Source organism: Marmota monax, unplaced genomic scaffold, assembly GCF_021218885.2.
Source record: "Marmota monax isolate L192 unplaced genomic scaffold, Marmota_monax_Labrador192_F-V1.1 WCK01_AAM20220418_F8-fsc00006, whole genome shotgun sequence".
Lineage (NCBI taxonomy): Eukaryota > Metazoa > Chordata > Mammalia > Rodentia > Sciuridae > Marmota > Marmota monax.
The window spans coordinates 4,400,123-4,421,012 of NW_026693712.1; the positions used below are offsets into that span (position 1 = coordinate 4,400,123).

Below are 20,890 nucleotides of genomic sequence, written 5' to 3' on the forward strand. Positions count from 1 at the left end.
TAAATTGTGGTATATTCACTGTAAACATCCACTAAAAATAATAAGGCAGCTTTGCAAGATATAGTATTAGAAGATGGTTTATGTAGTAAGATATCATTTCTGTAAAAAATAATGAGAGAGAATATATGCATCTATGTTTATAATTACATGGCAAGTATATAGAGCTGACTGATAAATATGATTGAATCAAAAAAATTTGGGTGGCTGGAGAATAAGGGTGAGAGGAGACTTTTTGCTAAATGCTTTAAACTGAGTTTTCGGGAAAAGACTTTGAAACAAAAATGAGTGCAGAAAATGAGTCTGGAAGTGAAACTGGTAGCTATGGGCTGGGAGAAGCTGACCCACGGTGCGGTTCCAGCAGAGCCTGATCTGCAGTCCCATGGAGAGCTCTGGAGTTGGGATTATCCTTCCACATTGTCCCACATCGAAGAAAGGAAACCAGAGCTTTGTTCCCCCCAGCCCTGCAGGTAGTCATTTGCTTAGGGCTGCCTCTGACAAGATGTTGGGAAGGATGGCTGGGACATCTCAAGGCAATCCCCACTGACACTTCCTGCAGTAGCAGAAGGGGTTCCTGAGCCCTGAACAAGATCTGGGCAGAGTACCTTCAAAATTGTTCCAAAATTCCTAAATAGAATAGCTTGGGTGGGGTGGGCAAAGAGCCAGTACTCTGCCCTGAAGTCATAGAACATGGGCACCAAAGCCCTCCTTGGAAAGGATTTTGGGGGCAAGCAGCATTCTCTTCTAATAGATTGCTTTCATTACCAACCAGCTGAGTGTTCTTTTGCTCAATTTTAGATGGAAATCACAAACGGGGATGGAGGTTTAGCTCAGTGGCATAGCACTTGCCTAACATGTGTGAGGCACTGGGTTTAGCACCGCATAAAAATAAACAAATAAAAAAGGTTTGCTACCAAAAAAAAAAAAATTTACAATGACATTGACAAAAAAAGAAAAATCACAAACAGGTAAGTAAAACCATCCTAACAAGGCTTTATTGGGGCTTATACTTGAGCATAAGGGAGACAGCACACCAGACAGGGTGCCCAGTCCAGCTCTCAGAGAAAGGCAGTAGTTTGTAGTCTGACTGAGGCTGGCACAGTCATTCTCACTGCTATTGCTCACAGCTGGGAAGTTTGCACTATTACCTGGTGGCCAGAACCGGGCATTCTGTGCATGCGTAAGCTGCAGGAGAGACCCTTAAAAAGCTTTAAGGGAGTCAGCACTGCGGTGCATGCCTGTAATTCCAGCAAGGCTGAGGCAGAAAGATCACAAGTTCGAGGTTAGCCTGGAGAATTTAGCAAGACCCAATCTCAAAATGAAGACATTAAAAACACTGGATAGTAGCTCAGTGGCAAAGCAACCCTGGGTTCAATTCCAAGCACAAAGAAAAAGAAGTGAAAAAAAAAAGTTTTAGCAGGTGACCTAAATAGGGCTTAAACTAGTTTTTCATCAAAGATAAACAACATGGTTGGGAAATCAGCCTTTTTTATTCTGACATAAGATTTACCTCCTAGTTCTCCTGTCTCATCTAAAGGGTCCTAACACTCCTTTAATGCCCTTATGTTCCCTCAGGAGATAGAGGAAAGAAAGGGAAGCGAAGTAACTATGCCTCGAGAAAATCATTTCCCAATCTATTTTAAATGACACATTTATTCTTCCAGTCTAATTTTAGAGAGATTCTTAGCAACATCTAATCTGAATCTATTATGTTTTAAACTAAAACATATCCTTATATTTCGATATTCTTATATTTTGCATATTTTTTCTTTCTTAATTATAACATTTTATAATTCACATATTAACTAGATTCTTGGAGGGAAGGGGGAGAGTTTTAAAAAGACTTAAGAAGCCGAGCACAGTGATACAGACCTGATATCCCAGCTCCTAGGGAGGCTAAGGCAGGAGGATCACAAGTTCAAAGCCAGTCTCAACAATTTAGCAAGGCTCTAAGCAATTATTTAGCAAGACCCTGTCTTAAAACAAAAAGAAAGAAACGGACTGGGGATATGGCTCAGTGGTTGATTGCCCCTGGGTTCAATCCCTGGTATCAAATAAAATAAGTAAAAAATGAAAAAAAAAAAAAAAACAAAACTTGGGGGCTAGGGATATAGTTCAGTTGGATAGAGTGCTTGCCTCACATGCACAAGGCCCTGGGTTCAATCCCCAGCACCCACCCCCCCCAAAAAAAAAAAACCTTAAGAAGCCAGGCATGATGGTGGTGTGTGCTTTTAGCCCCAGCTACTCAGGGGGCTAAGGTAAGAAAATCACTTGAGTTTAACAGTAGCCTGGGCAACATAGTGAAACCCCATTTCACAAAATAATAATAATAAAGTAGTTTTAAGAGACAAAGAAAATGGCAGTGACTTATTTGAGTCCTGAGGCAAAGACAACAAACAAACAAAGACAAAACAAAATAACACAATTGTAAATTAATATTTTTGAAACAATCAAAGGAATCAAGGGAAATTTGGATTTGTACTAAGTACTGTGATAGTTTGGATCTGGAATGCGTTCTAAAGGCTTGCTCCTCAGCCAGATGTTATTGGAAGGTTGTGGAAGCTTTAGGAAGTGGGCCTTAAGGAGGTTTTAGGTTATTGGGAGTGTGTCCTTAAGGGTGTTAGGAAGAAGGTAGTCATGAGCAGTGGAGGAAAAAGGGAGGTGATCGGGGTTCACAGAGCAGTCAAGCCTTAAGTCAGTGGTTGTGTCAAAGACTCAGGGAGCTGACCCCTGCTGCAGTTAACTGTTAAACTAATGTATTGAACAAAATAGGACACCTTAACAGTAATGGGGTCATGGGACCAAGCCATGGGGTTTGACCAAGTCAGAAATACAAAACAAGGTTTGACCCAACCTGGCCTTAGTGCCACATGCTGACCAACCGTAACCTGAGTTATATTATGATCTCACTGTAATTGTGGTTTGGAGATCACATGGGTAGCAGTCTCTAAGACTCTAATGTAATCAACCTGTCCATCCAGGATATGAATGGAGGCAATCAGGGGCATGGAGGAGCTAAGGGAAAAGAAATGATCAGCTCCTTCTATGTCTTTAGTAAAACTCCGCAGAAGACAGGGTGGACAGTACCAATCTCTTCTAGAGATGGTTTGCTCTCCTTCACTTTGCTTATATGGCAATGTACCATCTTTTGCTTCAATAAAATCTTCAATAAAATTTCTACATCTTGCTCAAAACTTTCTCTCACAAAGAACTGAGGATTCTCACCCGCATCTCTGGTAATAAAGAGCATTGTGGGACCCAATGACTTTCTTTCTTTTCACTCTGGCCACCATGAAGTGAGCAACTTGCTCTATCCTGTACTCTTCATCATGATATTCTGCCTCACTGTAGGCCCAAAAGCAGTGGGGCCAAATGACCATGGGCCAAAATAAACCTTTTCACTTTATAATATTATTTATCTCAGATATTTGTTATAGTAATAGAAAGCTGACTAACATGGATTCCAAGAAACTACTGTCCATTTTATTATATACAATTTTAAATTATTTATTAACATTTCATGTCAATGTATTTTTGAGTAAAATACTATAAAGTCTGAAATCCGTTTAAAAACTCCAGCTAAGCTGGGTATAGTGGTCTGCATCTAGTATCCGAGATACTCAGAAGGCTGAAGCATGAGACTCACTTGTGCCCTGGGGTTTAAGACCTGCCTGAGCAATGTAGTGAGACCCCCATCTCAAAAACACACACACACACACACACAAAATGACAAAAAAAAAATCCATCTAAAAAAAGGGACAATAGAGGAATAAAACAATATTTGTAAAACCAGGCATAGTGGCACGTGCTTGTAATCCCAGCTACTCAGAAGGCTGAGATAAGAGTTCCTGCGAGGCTGTGGTGAGCCTGTGCAATTTAGTTAGACCTTGTCTCAAAAAACCAAAAATAAAAACAACAATACTGGTAAAATGTTAGTAATTGTCAAAGCTGTTGATGAAAGCATAAAGTTTAATATTCTGCATGCTCTATTTTTTATGTATACTTTTGAAAATTTACATGATGAAAATGTTAAAAATGCATATGTCTAGTGGAGTATACACATCTGCTATCATCTCCCTAAACAATATTGTAAAAAAGAAAGAAGGGGGCTGGGGCTGGGGATATAGCTCAGTTGGTAGAGGGCCTGCCTCACATGCATAAAACCTTGGGTTCAATCCCCAGCACAAAAAAAAAGAAAAGAAAAGAAAAAAGAAAGAAGGAAGTCAGGCTCAGTGGTGCACACCTGTAATCCCAGCGTCTCAGGGGGCTGAGACAGAAGAATCCTGAATTTAAAGCCAGCCTCAGCAACTGGGAGGCGCTAAACAACTCAGTGAGACCCTATCTCTATAAATAAAATACAAAATAGGGCTGGGGATGTGGCTCAGTGGTCAAGTGCCCCTGAGTTCAATCCCCAGAACCACCCCCCCAAAAAAAGAAAGGAAGGAAAGATGGAAGGAAGGAAGGAAGGAAACCAAAATCTACCCACATTCTGATTCTCCTTTATATTGATACAATTGGTGGGAACATCAAGCCTCAATTTTTGCACTCCAGTGGCTAATTAATCTTAATGTCATTTTGGCACATTGCAATTTCCTATACATAACATTTCATAGATGAGACACTAGGCCAACAACTGTAGCCATGAAAAACATGATGAAAGAAAGCTTAGTGCTTCTCAGTCTGGGTCAGAGTAAAGACTCCTCATGTTCTTTTTATTCTTGGTGACACAGCCTGTTCACTGGCATAACTAATTGACCACCTGGACAGAATGAGCACCCACTCTATCCTGGTCTGTTTCTTCCCTGATCAAAACAAAACACTGTTTGAAGCTCATTTCTAAATCATTTCCAACAAAAATTATGTTGATATATTAAGACTTCTGTGCTGAGTTCAGATAAATTACTCTAATAAATGGAGCTTTTCAAACTTTTTTGGTCATTGAAGTTCTTTACATTCTAAAAAATATTGAAGATGTCAAAGGACTTTGTTGATGTGCTTTGCATCTATTCATATCCACTGTGCTATTGTTACCACTGTTTTACCAGTGACAAGTCCTTGCTTCCCCGAATGCTGAAGTATAACACCAGAGAAGCACGCCTAGGCAAGTGTAGAGTGGAAAGTGGAAGGCTTTATTAAAGGACAGCAGAAAGATTTCCTCCTTGAGGAAGAAGGGAACCTGAAAGGTGGAATCCGTGGAAGAGGGAGGTCTTCCCTTTTTTATAGCTAAGCTCTTCTTTCAGCTTTCCCACATTCCTATCCTTCATTCCCCTTTTCCTGCAGTGATTGAATGCAGGTGGGAAGTCCAAAAGGTGGGATCTCATGAACCTTAGTGTTAAATTTTTTTTTGCCATAATTTAGAAAAATGATGAACAGTTTAATTTTTTGATATTGTTAATCCATCTAGATTTTTATCTCAAGGTCAAATTCATTGTCATTGACAAATAAACCAGAGTTGACCAATTTGTTGGCAACACTACAGCTTTGCAAATTACAGGGACTGATACACAAACATCACATAATTTTATACAGATGCTGTTGTGAAAGAAGTATCTGAAGTGACCTTCAAATTAACCAAATATTATTTTGAATGTCTCATTGTTGTTTTGCTTACCACATGAATTAACCTTTTCATATATTTTCTCTGAAGTGTTCATCCAGTTATTCTCTGAACAGATGGTCCCCTAAAGTTACCTCATTCAGAATAGGGTAATTAACATTATGACACAAAATGCCATTCTATCTTCTGAATGAAATGCTAAAAAATTCTGCAGAAGGTTGAGGATGCTGCTCAGTGGTAGAGCACTTACCTAGCATGTGTGAGGCCCTGGGTTGGATCCCTAACACACATCACACACACACACACACACACACAATCCTGCAGATGAGCTGAACTTAAAGTATTTTCAACTAGGTTGTGCTTAAAATAGAGAAAAAGAGGCCTGATCTTAGGTAGAGCATAGAACAAGAATTGAAGTTGTTTCTGTATTTCCAGTTAGTAAAGGAGGAACTTTCAGAGCTTACTGGCCATCCAACTACCTGAAGTTTTTAGTGATAAGTCCCAAGTGAATATGTGAGAGTTTTCCAGGGCCTGATATTTCTGCACAAAACTTTTGGATGACAAGAACAGCTGTGAAGCATTTACTGCTTTGATATATTAAATTTCTAGTTTCAAGTCAGATGTTTGGAAATTGCATTATATCTTTATGACCTGGAGTTTAGTCTAGTCTAGATCATCTATACAGTGACAGTCAGCAGAGATATGCCCCATCCTGAAGTATGTTTTGGAAATTTGCATCTGCTCATGTTTCTTGGATATTCTTGTCTCTATGTTTCCCAGTCTGCAAGACTCTAGTTCACTGTGTAGTCTTGAATCTTATCCAAAATTCATAACAACTCTTAAGACTAATAAACATTCCCTGAATTCACTGGGTATCTGTGACTTGCTTGAGGCTGAGGATACACAGCCCAGGGCCCCTTTCCATTTGGCAGTTCTCCAATGTGACACCTCTCTCATATTTTATTTTCCTTACAAAGGAGAAGAGCCAATAGTCAGCTGTCTAAGCTGACATCTGACTAATGAATGAAATGCCAGTCTGCAGTGTTTTGCAATTATCCTCAGTATTTAAGTATTCTCTTGATTTCTCCGTTGATTTGTTTATACTCTCTATGGTGTCTTTGTTTTCTAGTTCATTAATTTGTATTGTTATTTTAAGCATTTTACTATTTTTCTTACTGTAACTTCTTATACGGATATTTAGTTCATTTGTGGTTAGTATTTCTTATTTTTTTACATATACATACTAAGGCTATTGGTTCTAGAATCCTGTCTCAATTGCATCTGACAAGTGTTGGGGCTCTCATTGTTGTAAAGTTCAAAATAAAGACGAATTTACATTTTTATTCTTTTATTCATTGTCTGATTTAAAAGACATTTTAAATATTCCAAAAATATATGAAAATTGGCTACCCAATTTATTATTTTCTAATAAAAAATATATACATATATATTTCAAACATAATATATTTTTTTCTTTCCTTTCTTGGTACTGGGGATTGAACCCAGGGGTACTGTACCATTGAGCTGTATTCCAAGTACTTATTTTTTGTTTTGAGACAGCATCTCCCCAAGTTGCCTGAGGCTGGCCTCAAATTTGGTGACTTCTGGCCTCAGCCTCATGTGAAGCTGGGATTACAGGTGTGTGTCATGTCATCCAACTTGAAATTGAACTTTGTTAAGATGTGCTGGTGGGTCAATTCTGTAAATGTTCTGTTATGCTTGAATTCAGGGCCCCCAAAAGACCACCAGAGACCAAGATCGATGTAAACAGCAAAGAGGTGTTTATTGCGAGCTAGCTCGGTCCTCCATGCGCACACACAGCAACTGGTGATGCTGAGAGGCCCCAAGCCCAGTGTTTGCAGCAGTTTTATACATTCTTTGGAGAAGGCAGGGACCCCCACATACATCATAGCATCTCTTAGCAAATCATCACACACCGCGGGAAAATCAAATAACAACTCTAAAACATGATTAGCACATTCACTGGTGGGAACAAGTTGGGTAGGGGTGATTGGTTACTACAAGAGGGGGATTCATTTGAACTGATTGGTTTAAGCCAAGAGGGGTGTTCATGCTGAACTACATGGTTTCCCAACATGTTATCAACCACCATAAACTACTAGGAGGGTCAACTGGCATCCCAGGTATTTCCCTGTCTCATGCTGATTGGTGGCTGCTAGGGGGTTACTATGGGTCTCCACCTAGCCTGACTGAGTCAGGGACACCTGTCGCAGCAGGTTATTTGTAGATAAACCACTTAGCAGGGTAGGAATGTGCCTAGGAGTGCTCTGTGGGTCTTTCCAAGGACAAAGGTCATGTCCCTTCCTTGGACAGGCTTTGCTCTGAGATAGAGGCTGGTTTTTCAGTTCCATGTGCTTTGAAAGAATGTGAGCTCTCTGAATGGTGCAGTGTTCTATACATGGCCATTTAATCTCACTTGTTAATGACATAATTTTTTTAATAGAAGTAAAAGCTCACATTTATTTAGATGTGGCTATATTCCATGGGAAAAATTTTAGCATCCAAAGTGCAAAGACAAAAATGACTGTGGTTTTTCTTGCCACATGAAATATTGACAGTCTTCCCTACAGCCTCATCTTATTTGTTAGCTGGGATGACAAACAGCAAACTAACCTTTAGAAATAGGAATCTACTGGACAAAAGGTGGGAGGGTGAGGCATCAGAGTGAATTCAACTTTAAAACAACAAACTGGCTATGACCCCAATAAAACCCAAAGTCCAGCAAGTCGCCCATCAGAGATAAAAAGAAGTATCACATTCACAAGGTTGTGTCACTTCTCAAGACCTTAAGAACTAATCAATCCAAATTAAAGCTATGCATACTCCCATGACTAGTTCTGTCCTCAACCTATCCTATTTATGAAGGTTCCATGCTATAGTTTAATTAATAATGGGAAAAGGGAAATTGCAGGTTCTGAGAAGGAACCATCCTAAATTCTCTGACTAATCTTTTCTTTACCCTGTCCAGTCACTTCCTACCCATACCAAAGAGGCAGGGTTTCTGTCATTGTCTCATGGAGATGAGTTAAATAACACTAGAGAAAAGTCATTCCAGGAGCAGCATTTGGCTTCAAGGCAAAGGGATGCCTCCTGACCCCAAAAGAACCACAATTCCATATTTCTCCTTCAACCCCTATAGGGATCTCCCATCTGAAAGTTCCCAACAACAACCAGCACAAGGGGCTGATAAAATGTTACTGGAGGAGGAGAAGAGGGAGATATATATATATTGTTTTAATAAAACCCTCATGCACAATTAAACTTGATTAAAAGCCTGGAGAATGCTAAAAGTAGTACAGGAGGCTGCAGAGCAGAGAGTACAGGTGTGCCCTTTCCTGCAGTTGGTAAATGCTGGGAAGTAACAGGCAGACGTGACTTCACTTGAGCATTGGAGAAGCAAAAAAGTTGCCTTGTCGTCCTAGGTTGGTGGCAGACTTGCTTTTGCTCCCAAATCTGGGAGTATTCTTGGTGAGGGTAGAGTGGACTCTTTGGGATAGGGAGCTGGATGAAGGAGTCTTGAGAAGCTGGTGCTCAGGAGTAGTCACGGGCCCCAGTAAGCTCACTTTAATATCTGGTATCTGTGGTGTTGAAAAGGCATTTGAGTTTTCAATAACATGCAGGGGATCAATGTTCTCTTGCTCCATCATCATGAACTGACTCCAGTATTCCAGGGGCAGTGAAAGAAGGTGTTCTACCACCTTGGGTTGACGCTTGATGTCCTGTAACATTGTCACTGGGTCTGGATTGGGCACAGCATGGGCAACAATTGTAGGACCAAAGACTTTAGCCAGATTGGTAACATCCATTTTAGTGTTTGGACTCTGAGCCACTCTCTGCAAGTGAATCATGAGGAAGGCTAATGTGTCCCTGTTGGCCTGGGGTAGTTCACCAACAGCCTGGTACATGGCAGCTATGCTGTTATCTTCATCTGTGATTTCTGCTGCTTCCATAAAGGCTTTGTTTAGCCTAAAGGTTAGAAGGGGTTCTTTGAGGTTTCGAAGGAAGTCTTTTAGAAGGATACAGATGGCATGGATATCATCCACTTTGCTGAGAAAGGGTACAGTTTTCACTCTGAGGAATTTCTCTTTCAGCTCTTTTACTGTCCGATCACAGCCTGAGATCCTATGCAAGCCGGTCTCAGTTAGCCCTCTCTGCTCAATTTCATTTACACAGTGGACAACAATAGAGGGAATCATTGGAGAAGTTTGGGACACAAAATCAGCCAGCATTCCCTCTCCAATCTTGACAGGTGTTCCTATCAGAGTAGGAATGCAGGGAAGGGGACAGCGGTCCCGACATTCTGGATGAGAAACCACTCGACAATCTCGACACTTCAGAGACAGCTTGCCAAATTTTATCCGTTTCCCACACGGAACACAGGATTCAGGTTTAATAACCGTCTTAGAGACAAAGTCATGAAGGCGCATCCCTCCGTTACTCTGTGGTATGCCTGAACTCTCATTCTGGGTTCTTGGCTCCAGAGGTCTACTGCTCAGGGTGGAGTCACTGTTCCAAGGTTGTAAAGTACCTGTTTTCCTTCGGCTCCTTGTCAAATATGGCACAGTTTCAATAGTGGACACAGCTTCAATGGGCCCACCATCATTGGGAACAGTTACTGTAGTCTTTGCAACTATGGATTCATTTCCCTGGTCTACTGTGGAGCCAATGGAACGAGTTTTCTTTATAGGACCAGGGAGTCCATCAACAAACTGTCGGCTATTGGAGCGCCTCTTTTCTCTCTTGTTCAATTTGAAATTCTTCACCAAAGAAGAATCCCAATCCAGTGATTCATCAGTCTTATCAAAGCTGATATCTGATAAAATTGAACCAGATTCATCAATGGTTGACAGCCTTTTGTTCCCAGCATTGCCACTGGATGGTTGGCCTCTGTTGAGAAAAGCCAAAGCTGATTTTTGCTCCTCGCTTAGTTGAATGCTTCCAGATGTGTCACACATGAGCATCTCTCAAATCAGCTGAATCTGTCGTTCCAGGTTTTGACAGTCAGCCTCAGCTCGCTGTCTCCGTTTAATCTCTACATCCACTTGATTTCGTGCATGCTTTAGCTTAACATCGAGCACTACGCTCAGTTTCTGCTTTCATCAAAAGATCCTTGTATTTCCCCAGCTCATGGTCTGTTCTCTGCCATTTCTTCCGGAAATCCTCAAAGTCCTTTGCCAACTGGATGAATTGGAGTTCATTTCCTTCACTGAGAATCTCCACCCGGCGCACAAGCTGCTCAAACAGGTTCCGCAAATTCAGCATTGTGGTATCCACCTTTCTGCAATCCCAGTGACTTCAGAGGCCAAGGCAGGAGAGCTGCAAGTTGGAGTCCAGCCTCAAGAATTTAGCAAGACATTGTCTCAAACGGGTCGGACGCTCTCCTTCCTACAACAATCCAAAGCCAGACGCACCTAGTTTCAGTCCCCAAAACGCACCCCTCTAGGTCCACCCGGCCCCACCTGGGCGGCCTTCCACTTCCCTCTGCGCTTCACCCAACGGCGAAGCTAATGACATAATTTAAACCTCAGTCATTTTTGTCTACTTCATCTATTAATTATTGAATGAGCTATGTAAAAATCCCCCCAAATGTTCATAAATTTATTAATTTCTCTTTGTCATTCTGTCAAATTTCACTCATATTTTGTTAGAAGTAGGCAGGTTTGGAATTTTTAGATCTTCTTGATGAATGAGTACTTTTATGATTCATGACTCTCTTTATCCCTGCTAATGATGTTCCCTTAAAGTCTAATTTGTGTGATATTAATGTAGCAGCACCAAATTCATTCTGTATTTAGAATTCAGATTAGGGATTTCTGTCATTTTATTTTCAAGTTCTGTATGTCAGGTTTTAAATGTGCCTCTTGTAAATAACATTTGCAGTTATTAAAATTTTAATCTGAAAACTCTTTCCTATATTTCTATACTTTCTTTTATTTTTCTTTCTTTCTTCTTTTTTTTTTTTAATTTTATTTTGAGATAGGGTCTCCCTAAATTGCTGAGATTGGCCTCCAATGGATATCCTCCTGCTTTACCTCCCTAGTTGCTAGAAGTACAAGCATGCACCAGGGTAAAGCTGGTAAAGTGCCCAGTTTTACCCTTATAATTTATTATGGCTCCTTTGCCTTCTATGATTTAGAAATTATACATGCTATTTATTTTTCTCATTGTTAATCCTTAAAATTAAAATATTCATTGCTGGACATAGTGTTGCATGCCTATAATCCCAGCTCCTTGCTTGGGTGACTTAGGTAGGAGGATTACAAGTTCAGGCCAGCCTGGGCAATTTATCAAGACCCTGTTCCAAAAATAAAATATTCATTTATTATTTGACAAAACAAACAAACAAAAATAACAATTCTCTTCTCCTGAAAAATTCAAGAATCTCAGTGATTAAATTAAAAATTTGGATTGAAATTTTAATATCTCCATAAATTTTGTGTGTACTGCTGTCCTGTTACACATTAAGGTTGCCTAGTATTTGAGCATACTTCCCTTGAGCCAAGAGTTATACAGGAAGATTTATTCTCTTTGCAGGTTTGGGTAGAAGGGCCAATATTGTGAAATTGCTTGTAAGCCTAGTTTGACTGCATTAGAAAATGTGAAATTTGTTCAGGTTTTTTGTAGCCTTAACATATGATCAGCTTCCCATAGGTACTTGAAATGAAGGTTCATTTTAATGGAACATAATATACTACGTTTCAAAGATTCTAAGTCACAATTTCCTTCTCTTGCATTTTAAAATCCCTGATGGAAATTCATCTTTCTATTTTGGCATCTTACAATTACTTTTGACCAGATGGCAATCATGATGTGGATTTTATTGCTGGCACATGAACAAACTTTTTGACTGTCCATGTTAGGTTTAATTGCTATTTTAAATGTGGTTGAGGGGCTGGGGATGTGGCTCAAGTGGTAGTGTGCTCGCCTGGCATGCGTGCGGCCCGGGTTCGATCCTCAGCACCATATACAAAGATGTTGTGTCCGCCGAAAATTAAAAAAAATAAATATTAAAAAATTAAAAAATAAATAAATAAATGTGGTTGAAAAAAAATTACAGTATATCTTGTATTGAAACTGAAAGTTATTGGGTATGCAGAAGGGCATGGAAACAAAGCAGAAAAAGCATAAATGTGACATTTGTAAAGTAAATATTGTTACTAGAAGAATTACCATAATTGCACATTTTCTTGTGAAGAACAACCAGATTTGACAGAACCCTAAAAGATAAAGGTTCTGTTAAAAAAAAGATAAAAAAGAACAATAATCTAGTAACTTAAGTGAAATTAGCTCTTAAGATATGTGCAAGAGAAAACCTGTTGCACACCAATCAAAGCACCTGAATTTAGGAGAAACTACAAAGTTCCTCAGAATAGATGAAATACAATTTATAACCAGCAGAGTATAGGGAGACTGCTTGACGTATTTTAAGGACTAAAATACATTTTGGCAGTTTCACTGATATTTTCTCAGTGCCACATTTAAAATCGTATTATTTGACAATTGATAGTATCTTACTTTCAACAAAATGTGACCTATCAACCAGCCCTATCTTATTGTGTTCCTTGGCTGTCCATATCCTTATATCCTTTTCTGTTCTTTTTGTTTTGTTTACTTGATCTGTCTTGGATCCAGAGATGCAAAGTAAAATCTCTTAATATAAATCAACGCCTATCTCCTGTTGTTTCCATTCTTTGACTATTGCTACTGTGTATATCACAGGTATGCATATCCATACCTATCGTATTGCTATTATGAAGCATACCATTTAACATTATTAGTAGCCCTACTTGGTCTCATTTCCTGTTAATTTGATAGGAATTCCTTTTGCCTGATGCTAAGTTTGAAAACCCTGCTTTCTTTTTACTTACTTCTAGTTTATTTTGTCCACTCTTTTATTTTTCAGCCTTTAAAAATCACTTTGTTTAAGCTGCTTTTCTTTTATACACCATAGTTCATGTACTGCTATGGTTTGGATCTGGAAAGTCCTCCAAAGGCTCCTGTGTTGAAGGCTTCCTCCCAAAGGCAGCAATGCTTAGAGGTGGAGCTTTTAGAAAGAGATCAGATCTCTGGAGGGCTCTGACCTCAACAATGGATTAACCCATTGATGCACATAGCAGAGTGGACTGTGGGGAGTGGAACCTAGTTGAAGGGAGTGGGTCGATGTGGGTATGCCCTTGGGAATTATATCTTGTTCCTGGCCATTTTCTCCCCACCCACCACCCTAACCCCAGGCATCATGCTTCTGAATACCATGGGGTGAAAGTTTTCCTCTACCACACCTTTCTACTGTGATGTTTCTGCTTCCACTCGAGCTTAAAAGGAATGGAGCAAGCTGATCATGGACTAAAACTTCTGAAACTACAACCAAAATAAATTTTTACTCCACGTTGATTTTCTCAGGTATTTCATCACAGTGATGAAAAGCTAATTCATGTGCCAAGGGCAGAGTGTGTGTGTGTATGTGTGTGTGTGTACAGGCATGATGCCCATTCTATTTTGGCATCTTACAATTACTTTTGACCAGATGGCAATCATGATGTGGATTTTATTGCTGGCACATGAACAAACTTTTTGACTATCCATGTGAGATTTAATTGCTATTTTACAGTTAGATCCCCAGACCAAATTAAGAATCCACCAACAGAAAGAATCCATGTTATTCCTCATCTCCCATAATGTGAAATCCATAGTAATACCTAAAAGGGAAAATTTAAAAAGTGGTACAATAAGAATATTATTTAGAGCCAGGAGCTCTAGCGCACACCTATGATCCCAGCGGATCGGGAGGCTGAAACAGAAGGATCAAAAGTTCAAAGCCAGCCTCAGCAAAAAGCAAAGCGGTAAACAATTCAGTGAGACCCTATCTGTAAATAAAATACAAAATAGGGCTGGGGATGTGGCTCAGTGTTCGAGTGCTCCTGCGTTCAATCTTGGTACCCGCCTACAAAAAAAAAAAAAGAATATTGTTTAGAGACATGGAGGTGAGCATCAAAAGAATGAGACAAAACAGTTTAAAGCACTGATCTGGGAAATGGGAAGTGGAAGTGGGATGTGGGTAGGGTGATCAGCTTCGGGGAGAAGTGGGGAACAACTTGGATTTTTTTTTCATTTGTTTGTATCAAAACTTGTAGAATTATTCAACTTTTCAACTTTTAAAACTGTGTTTATGCTAGGCACTGTGGCTGCATACCTGTAATCCCAGCAGCAGATCGGGAGGCTAAGGCAGGAGGATCACAAGTTCAAAGCTAGACTCAGCAATTTAGCAAGATAAATAAAGGAAAAGAAAAGAAAGAAAGGGCTGGGGATGTAGGTAAATGGTGAAACGCCTCTGGATTCAATCCTTGCTACCAACAAAACAAAACAAAAAACCCAAATCTGTGTGTATATGTAAAAAAAAAAGAGGGGGATGATAAAGTGCTTGAATGCTGTCAAGAAAAACAGGCATGGTCATGCATGCCTATAATCCCAGTTACTTGGAAGGCTGAGGCAGGAGGATCACAGGTTTGAGGCAGCCTCAGTAATTTAGTGAGGCTCTAAGCAACTTAGTAAGATCCCATTTCAAAATAAAAAACAAAAATGGCTGGTGAAGTAGGTTAGTGCCCCTAAATTCAATCCCCAAGACCAAAAGAAAAAAAAAAAAGTCAGGCACAGTGGCACATGCCTGTAATCCCAGTGGTTTGGGAGCAGGAAGATAGCAAGTTCAAAGCCAACCTCAGTAATGGCAAGGTGCTAAGCAACTCAATGAGACCCTGTCTCTAAATAAAATACAAAATAGAGTTGGGGATGTGGCTCAGTGGTCCAGTGCCCTGAGTTCAATCCCTGTTACCAAAGAAAGAAAAGAAGAGGGAATGGGAGGGGAGGGGAAGGGAGGGGAGGGGAGGGGAGGGAAAAGAAAAAAAAAAGAAGAGAAGGAAGGAAGGAAGGAAGGGAAAAAACAGACAGGGATCATCATGGGCTCAATGATTATCATTAAAAAGAATAATTTTATTCCACTTAAAATAGGTAGTGGTGGGGCTGGGATGGTGGCTCACTGGTAGAGCACTTGTCTAGCATGTGTGAGGCACTGGGTTTGATTCTCAACACCTCATATAAATAAAATAGAGGTCCATTGAAAATTTAAAAATGTTAAAAAAATAGATAGTGGTAACCATTAACAACCTTGAGCCAATATTATTTTTTCCCAATTGTTGTACATATTTAATTAAGCAAGTTATCCCTGTTTTTATGTGGTTTCCCTCATCTTAGGTATCTATAGAACTTAGAGAAACAACTCACGTAGACAGTTTTAGTTTTTGTTATTATTGATTACAGGGTATCCATTGCTACTCTCTCTAAAGTCATTAGGTTATAGAAAACTTCAAAGGATAAATAATGTGTGATCTCCACTCCTTCCCACCCACCCTGTGCTCACTTGCACCTCCAGGGCCTCTCCCAGGGAGCTGGATCTGAGTCATTCTTTGTATTAGGGGAAGGGTTCAATTATTAGCACACTGAAGTTATAAAGCACTGATCCAAGAGAAGACAGAAAGACACAATTAGATCCACAGACCACATTAAGAACCCACCAGCAGAAAGAAGAAAAAGGGAAGAGACCATATAGGAAGAAGTAAGCAGAGAAAAAAGATCCTGGGTAGGAACCAGGAAGCTGGGTCAGCCACAGGTCAGCTCCCAGAGGCCATTCAGTTTCTATCCATGGGAGGCAGTCCAGGGCTCTCTCTGCTGAGTTGCCTTGATAATTGCATTTGTCTGGTGACTCTTGTTCTCCCCGTGCAAAACCCAGAGCAGTCTGCATACCACACATTGCTTATATATCAGGAATGACAACCCCCTCTCTCAGCAAAAGTTTTTCCCACCAGTTCCCTGGGCTCAGCTGCTTTTCCCTGGTTTGATAGCTCTCACCTGAGCAAGTCTGGACCAGACCCAGTGGGTGTGATCTCCCAAGCCAGGTGGAGGGAGAAGGCACCTTGTTGCATTCACATCTGGGTTTGGGCCTGAGGAGAAGGCAGAACAAGGCCAGGAAGGGATGGGGGCGGGATGGGATGGGGTGGGGGGGAGGTGGCCTTTACCTCTCAGCTCACATTTCACATTCACAAACACTGCTTATCTTTGCCAACTCCACCTCCAGCAATTCTCCCCAGGAATGGGCCTCCAGTTAAGATAGAAAGCAAAGACCAGTCCTAGATGGAGCCCCATCTATCTGAACCTTGGTGAGTGAAATGGTAGTAGTTTTGTTGTTGTTTTTTTACAGGGTAACTGATACCAAATTTTATTCTGTTCTTCGGTATTTTTTTTTTCAAAACTCATTTTATTTCTCTAGTTTTAGAAAAATAAAATATTTCAAATATATAAACACCAAACTTGGCTGAAAGTATTCCTAACTCTTCCCTGTTTGTTGGATAAGGTTATGATCAACTCAAGTCTAAAGGTGATTTATTTTTTTCTTTTAATATTGGAAATTGAACCCAGGGCCTTCCACCTGCTAGATAGTTACTGTACCACTGAGCTACATCCCAGCTCTTTTTATTTTTTATTTTGAGACAAGGTCTGGCTAAGTTGTCAAGCCTGGACTCGAACTCAGAATCCTCCTGCCTCAGTCCTCTGAGTAGCCGGGATTTTAGGAGTGTACCACCATGCCTGGCTCCAAATGTGATATAAAATACTTTCAATTCCAAAGAATGAATCAAGTATGAAGTAATTTGTTTTGGGCTAAGAAATTAGTTTCATTTGAGTTATTTGTTAAGATTTTCAAATGACCCCAATATGTTTTTGAAAACCTAGAATCTCACATATTTGTAAGAATTGGTCAAATTCTTCATCCTATGCCAGATATCTAAGCACTGGCAGTTCCAAGCACTATAATCTTAGATCTGCCACTCTTCTTGTGTAATATTGATTTCTTAGGTTTTAGGTACTTGAGCAAAAAGGCAACAATTTGCTGCTTTGAAAAATCCTATAATACTTCCTAAACATCACTAACACTTTAATTTTAATCTTTTTCAAACACATAAAGACTAGAAAGTGAATTATTCTTTAAATTTTAAGACTTAGGCTTTGTGATGTAGTCATTTCTCTGACAGTCTTCCAAATTTGTTCTTCAAGCTTAATATAAATACTCTATTTGTGGGGGTGTAGATCAGGAGTAGGGCACTCTCTGCAAGCATTCAATCCCCATCAAACACAGGCACAAAAATACTATATTTTCCCTAAGGCTTTGCAATATTAAGTCTTCAGAACTGGAATAGTAAAGATATTACAATAATTTTTTTTTAAATTTTTTTTAGAGAAAGAGAGAGAGAATTTTTTAATATTTATTTTTTAGTTTTCGGCGGACACATGGAATAGTAAAGATATTACAAAACTGAGTCTAAATTTTATGTGAAAACCAAAAAGTGCCTATAATTCTTGTAATGCCTTTATATTTGCATAGTAATACATATTTGCTAAATCTAGTGCACTCACTGATGTTTTTTAAAGATGCCTAATCATTCCTTTATGAAAAGATACAACTTGTGGCTGAAAACATTAGATTGTCTTGAATCTGGAAACGTGGATTTAATAATATTGAACAGACTATTCCTTCTGTTGCTAAAACATGCCTCGAAGGGTAGTCCAGCAGCTGCCTTGAGCAAAGTAGGAACAGAATTTAGCAATACCTCATGTGAAAGGGATTTCAGGAACATAGCCAGTTCTATCAGTCCACACCCATTGTGAGGTTTTCTAAAAAAAAAAAAAAAAATAGCCAATATGATCTTGTTCTGCATTAATAGAAAGACATAAATGATATGCACTCTCCCTGTGTCTAAAGGCAGAACATTCAATTCTGATTGTTGCATCTTACAAGAAAAAAAGACAACTGCAAGGGGTTTATGGAGAGAAATCAAGACACAAACTAACCTGAACATATTGAGCTTTGAAAGAATGTCTCATTTTAGGCTGGCCACCTTTAAATTTTTGAAGGATGATTTGTAAAAGATAGATTAGACTTAGCCTATGTTGTTTTGGCATGTAGAACCTAACCTAACCTAATAAAGGGTGAACTTTATAGGGAGTACAATTTAAGCTAATTTTCAATATACCATGTTCATGGTTTCTAAACACAGTTACTTCAAAAAATTGGCAAATCCTTGGTTTCAGAGCTGTTGAAACAGGCGGAATGACTCTTCAAGGAGATTTAAAGATCGGGTACATCTTTAATGAGATGATCTTTAAAGTCATCCACAATGTCCAATGTGAAGACACAGAATTTCAGAGCAACATGTAAATTCTCTCCAAACGATAACTGAGGTATTCTGCTCCCAGTTGTACATTCTCAGATTATCAGCAAGCTCAGTGTCTGTCCCCTGAGACCCTTCCTGATAGGACGGAAATCCTGTAAAGAGCATCTTCATTCCAAGCGGCAGTCGGTCCTGCTTGCTCATATCTCACTGCTGGAGCCACAGCTCAGAGGTCTGCACCCTGCACCTCTCACTCCCCGCTTGGGGACAGCCACATTTAGGAGGGAAGGAGCTGCCATGATGTCCAAACTGAAATTGGGATAATAAAGAAATCCTCTGCTCCAGTCTATTGTCACCATGCCATTGCTTGTGCTGTCCAAAATAACATGGACCCTCTCATGCTCTTGGCAATTCGGAAAATATATTGCCAAGCAAGGAAGAACAATATCCATTCTGGTATGGTCAGACACCAGGCCTGGATTTCCAGTTGGACAACCTTTTAGACTTGTTAAAACAAAAACTAAGCCAGGCAAGGTGGCACATATTTGTAACCCCAAATTCCTGGGAGTCTGAGGCAGGGGGATCACAGGTTTAAGGCCAGTCTAGGCAATTTAGTGCAATCCAGTCTAAAAATAAAAACTAAAAAGAGCTGGGGATGCAGCTCAGTGGAAAAGCACTTGTCTATCATGCACAAGGCCTTGGGTTCTATCCCCAGTGCCACAAAAAAATAGAAAAAGAAAAACTTTAAACAAGTTAAATTTAACAGAGTTTATTTGACCAAAGAAAGATTCATGAATCAGGCAGCTCAAAAACCAGAAGAGGGCTGGGCATTGTTGGGCACACCTGTAATCCTAGCGGCTCAGGAGGCTGAGGCAGGAGGATCATAAGTTCAAAGCTAGCTTCAGCAACTTGGTAAGACCTAAACAACTTATTGAGAGCCTATCTCAAAATGAAACTTAAAAAGGGGGTGTGTTGGGGAATGGCTCAGTGGTTAAGTGCCAATGGCTACTATCTCTGCTACCTACCACACCCCACCCAAAAAAAAAAAAAAGGAAGAGGTTCAGAGAGTTTTGCTCTGCTCTAGCAGAGCAGCAGCAGCAAACACCAAAGCAAGGTGAAGAAATGACCTCATGGCTACAGCTAGGCAGTTGCCTTATTATGGCATCATTTGATTGGAGATCCCAAACTGTATCACCAGTCAGCTGGTTGGCTGCTTGTGATTGAGACTTATTTTTGCTTTTGTTGTTTTTGTTTTGTTTTGTTTGTTTTTGGTGCCAGGGATTGAACCCAAGGGTGCTTAACCACTGAACTGAGTCACCTCCCCAGCCCTTTTTTATTTTTTTATTTTGAGAGTGGGTCTCACTAAGTTGATTAGGGCCTCCCCAAGTTTCTGAGTCTGGCTTTGAACTTGCAATTCTCCTGCCTCATTCTCCAGAGCTGTTGGGATTACAGACCTGCTCTTGTTTTTTTTACCAGTTACAAAAAACATTTCCAAATTGAGTTCCATCTTGCTTATATGAGCACTCCCCATTCAGAGACACCACAGGCTAATGGCCTTCTTCTTGCTTTAACAGGCTCAATCACCAGCCAGACTCCCAGGTGCAAGCTAAATTTTAGCTTCTCTGTCCCTAAAGTTTATTCTCTTTACACTGCACTGGCCTGCTGGGAGAGAGATACAGCTAAGAACATGGTTAGACTCGATGATGCACATGAAGTTTCCCAGTAAAAAGGACACAGATTCCTGTATCACATTACCAAACCAAGTTAGGAAAATGGGAGCCACTTTTACCCAAATACTGGGTTTTTAAGTTGTTTTTTTTTTAAATGAATTTTCCAGCCAACTAGGAAATTACTATTTAGTGGTTAGGAATGAGATTCTGGTGTGGGTCTGCCTGGGCTCACATCCCAGTTATATTACTTTCTGAAGCCTCTGCTTCCTCTGTAAGGGTCATGATAGTACGGTAATGCCAGATTCGTGGGACCCCAATAGATCTCCAGGAGCCTAATCCGATGCAATCACACAAGAGTCTTTATTGCAAGCTGGAGCCTGGACTCAACCGTTTCCAAAGCAGCTGTCCCGAGGAGTGAGTCCAGGCTCCAG

The 20,890-nt window shown here is 40.0% G+C and overlaps 1 protein-coding gene across 1 annotated transcript; it reads right to left on the reverse strand.

The window, feature by feature from the left end:
- Positions 1-8,806: 8,806 nt before the first annotated feature.
- Positions 8,807-10,870, reverse strand: LOC124103627 (rac GTPase-activating protein 1-like). The gene is given in 2 exon segments (XM_046460335.2): positions 8,807-10,651; positions 10,653-10,870. Coding segments are annotated over 2 exon segments (1,884 nt in total). The 5' UTR covers positions 10,838-10,870; the 3' UTR covers positions 8,807-8,952.
- Positions 10,871-20,890: the final 10,020 nt, after the last annotated feature.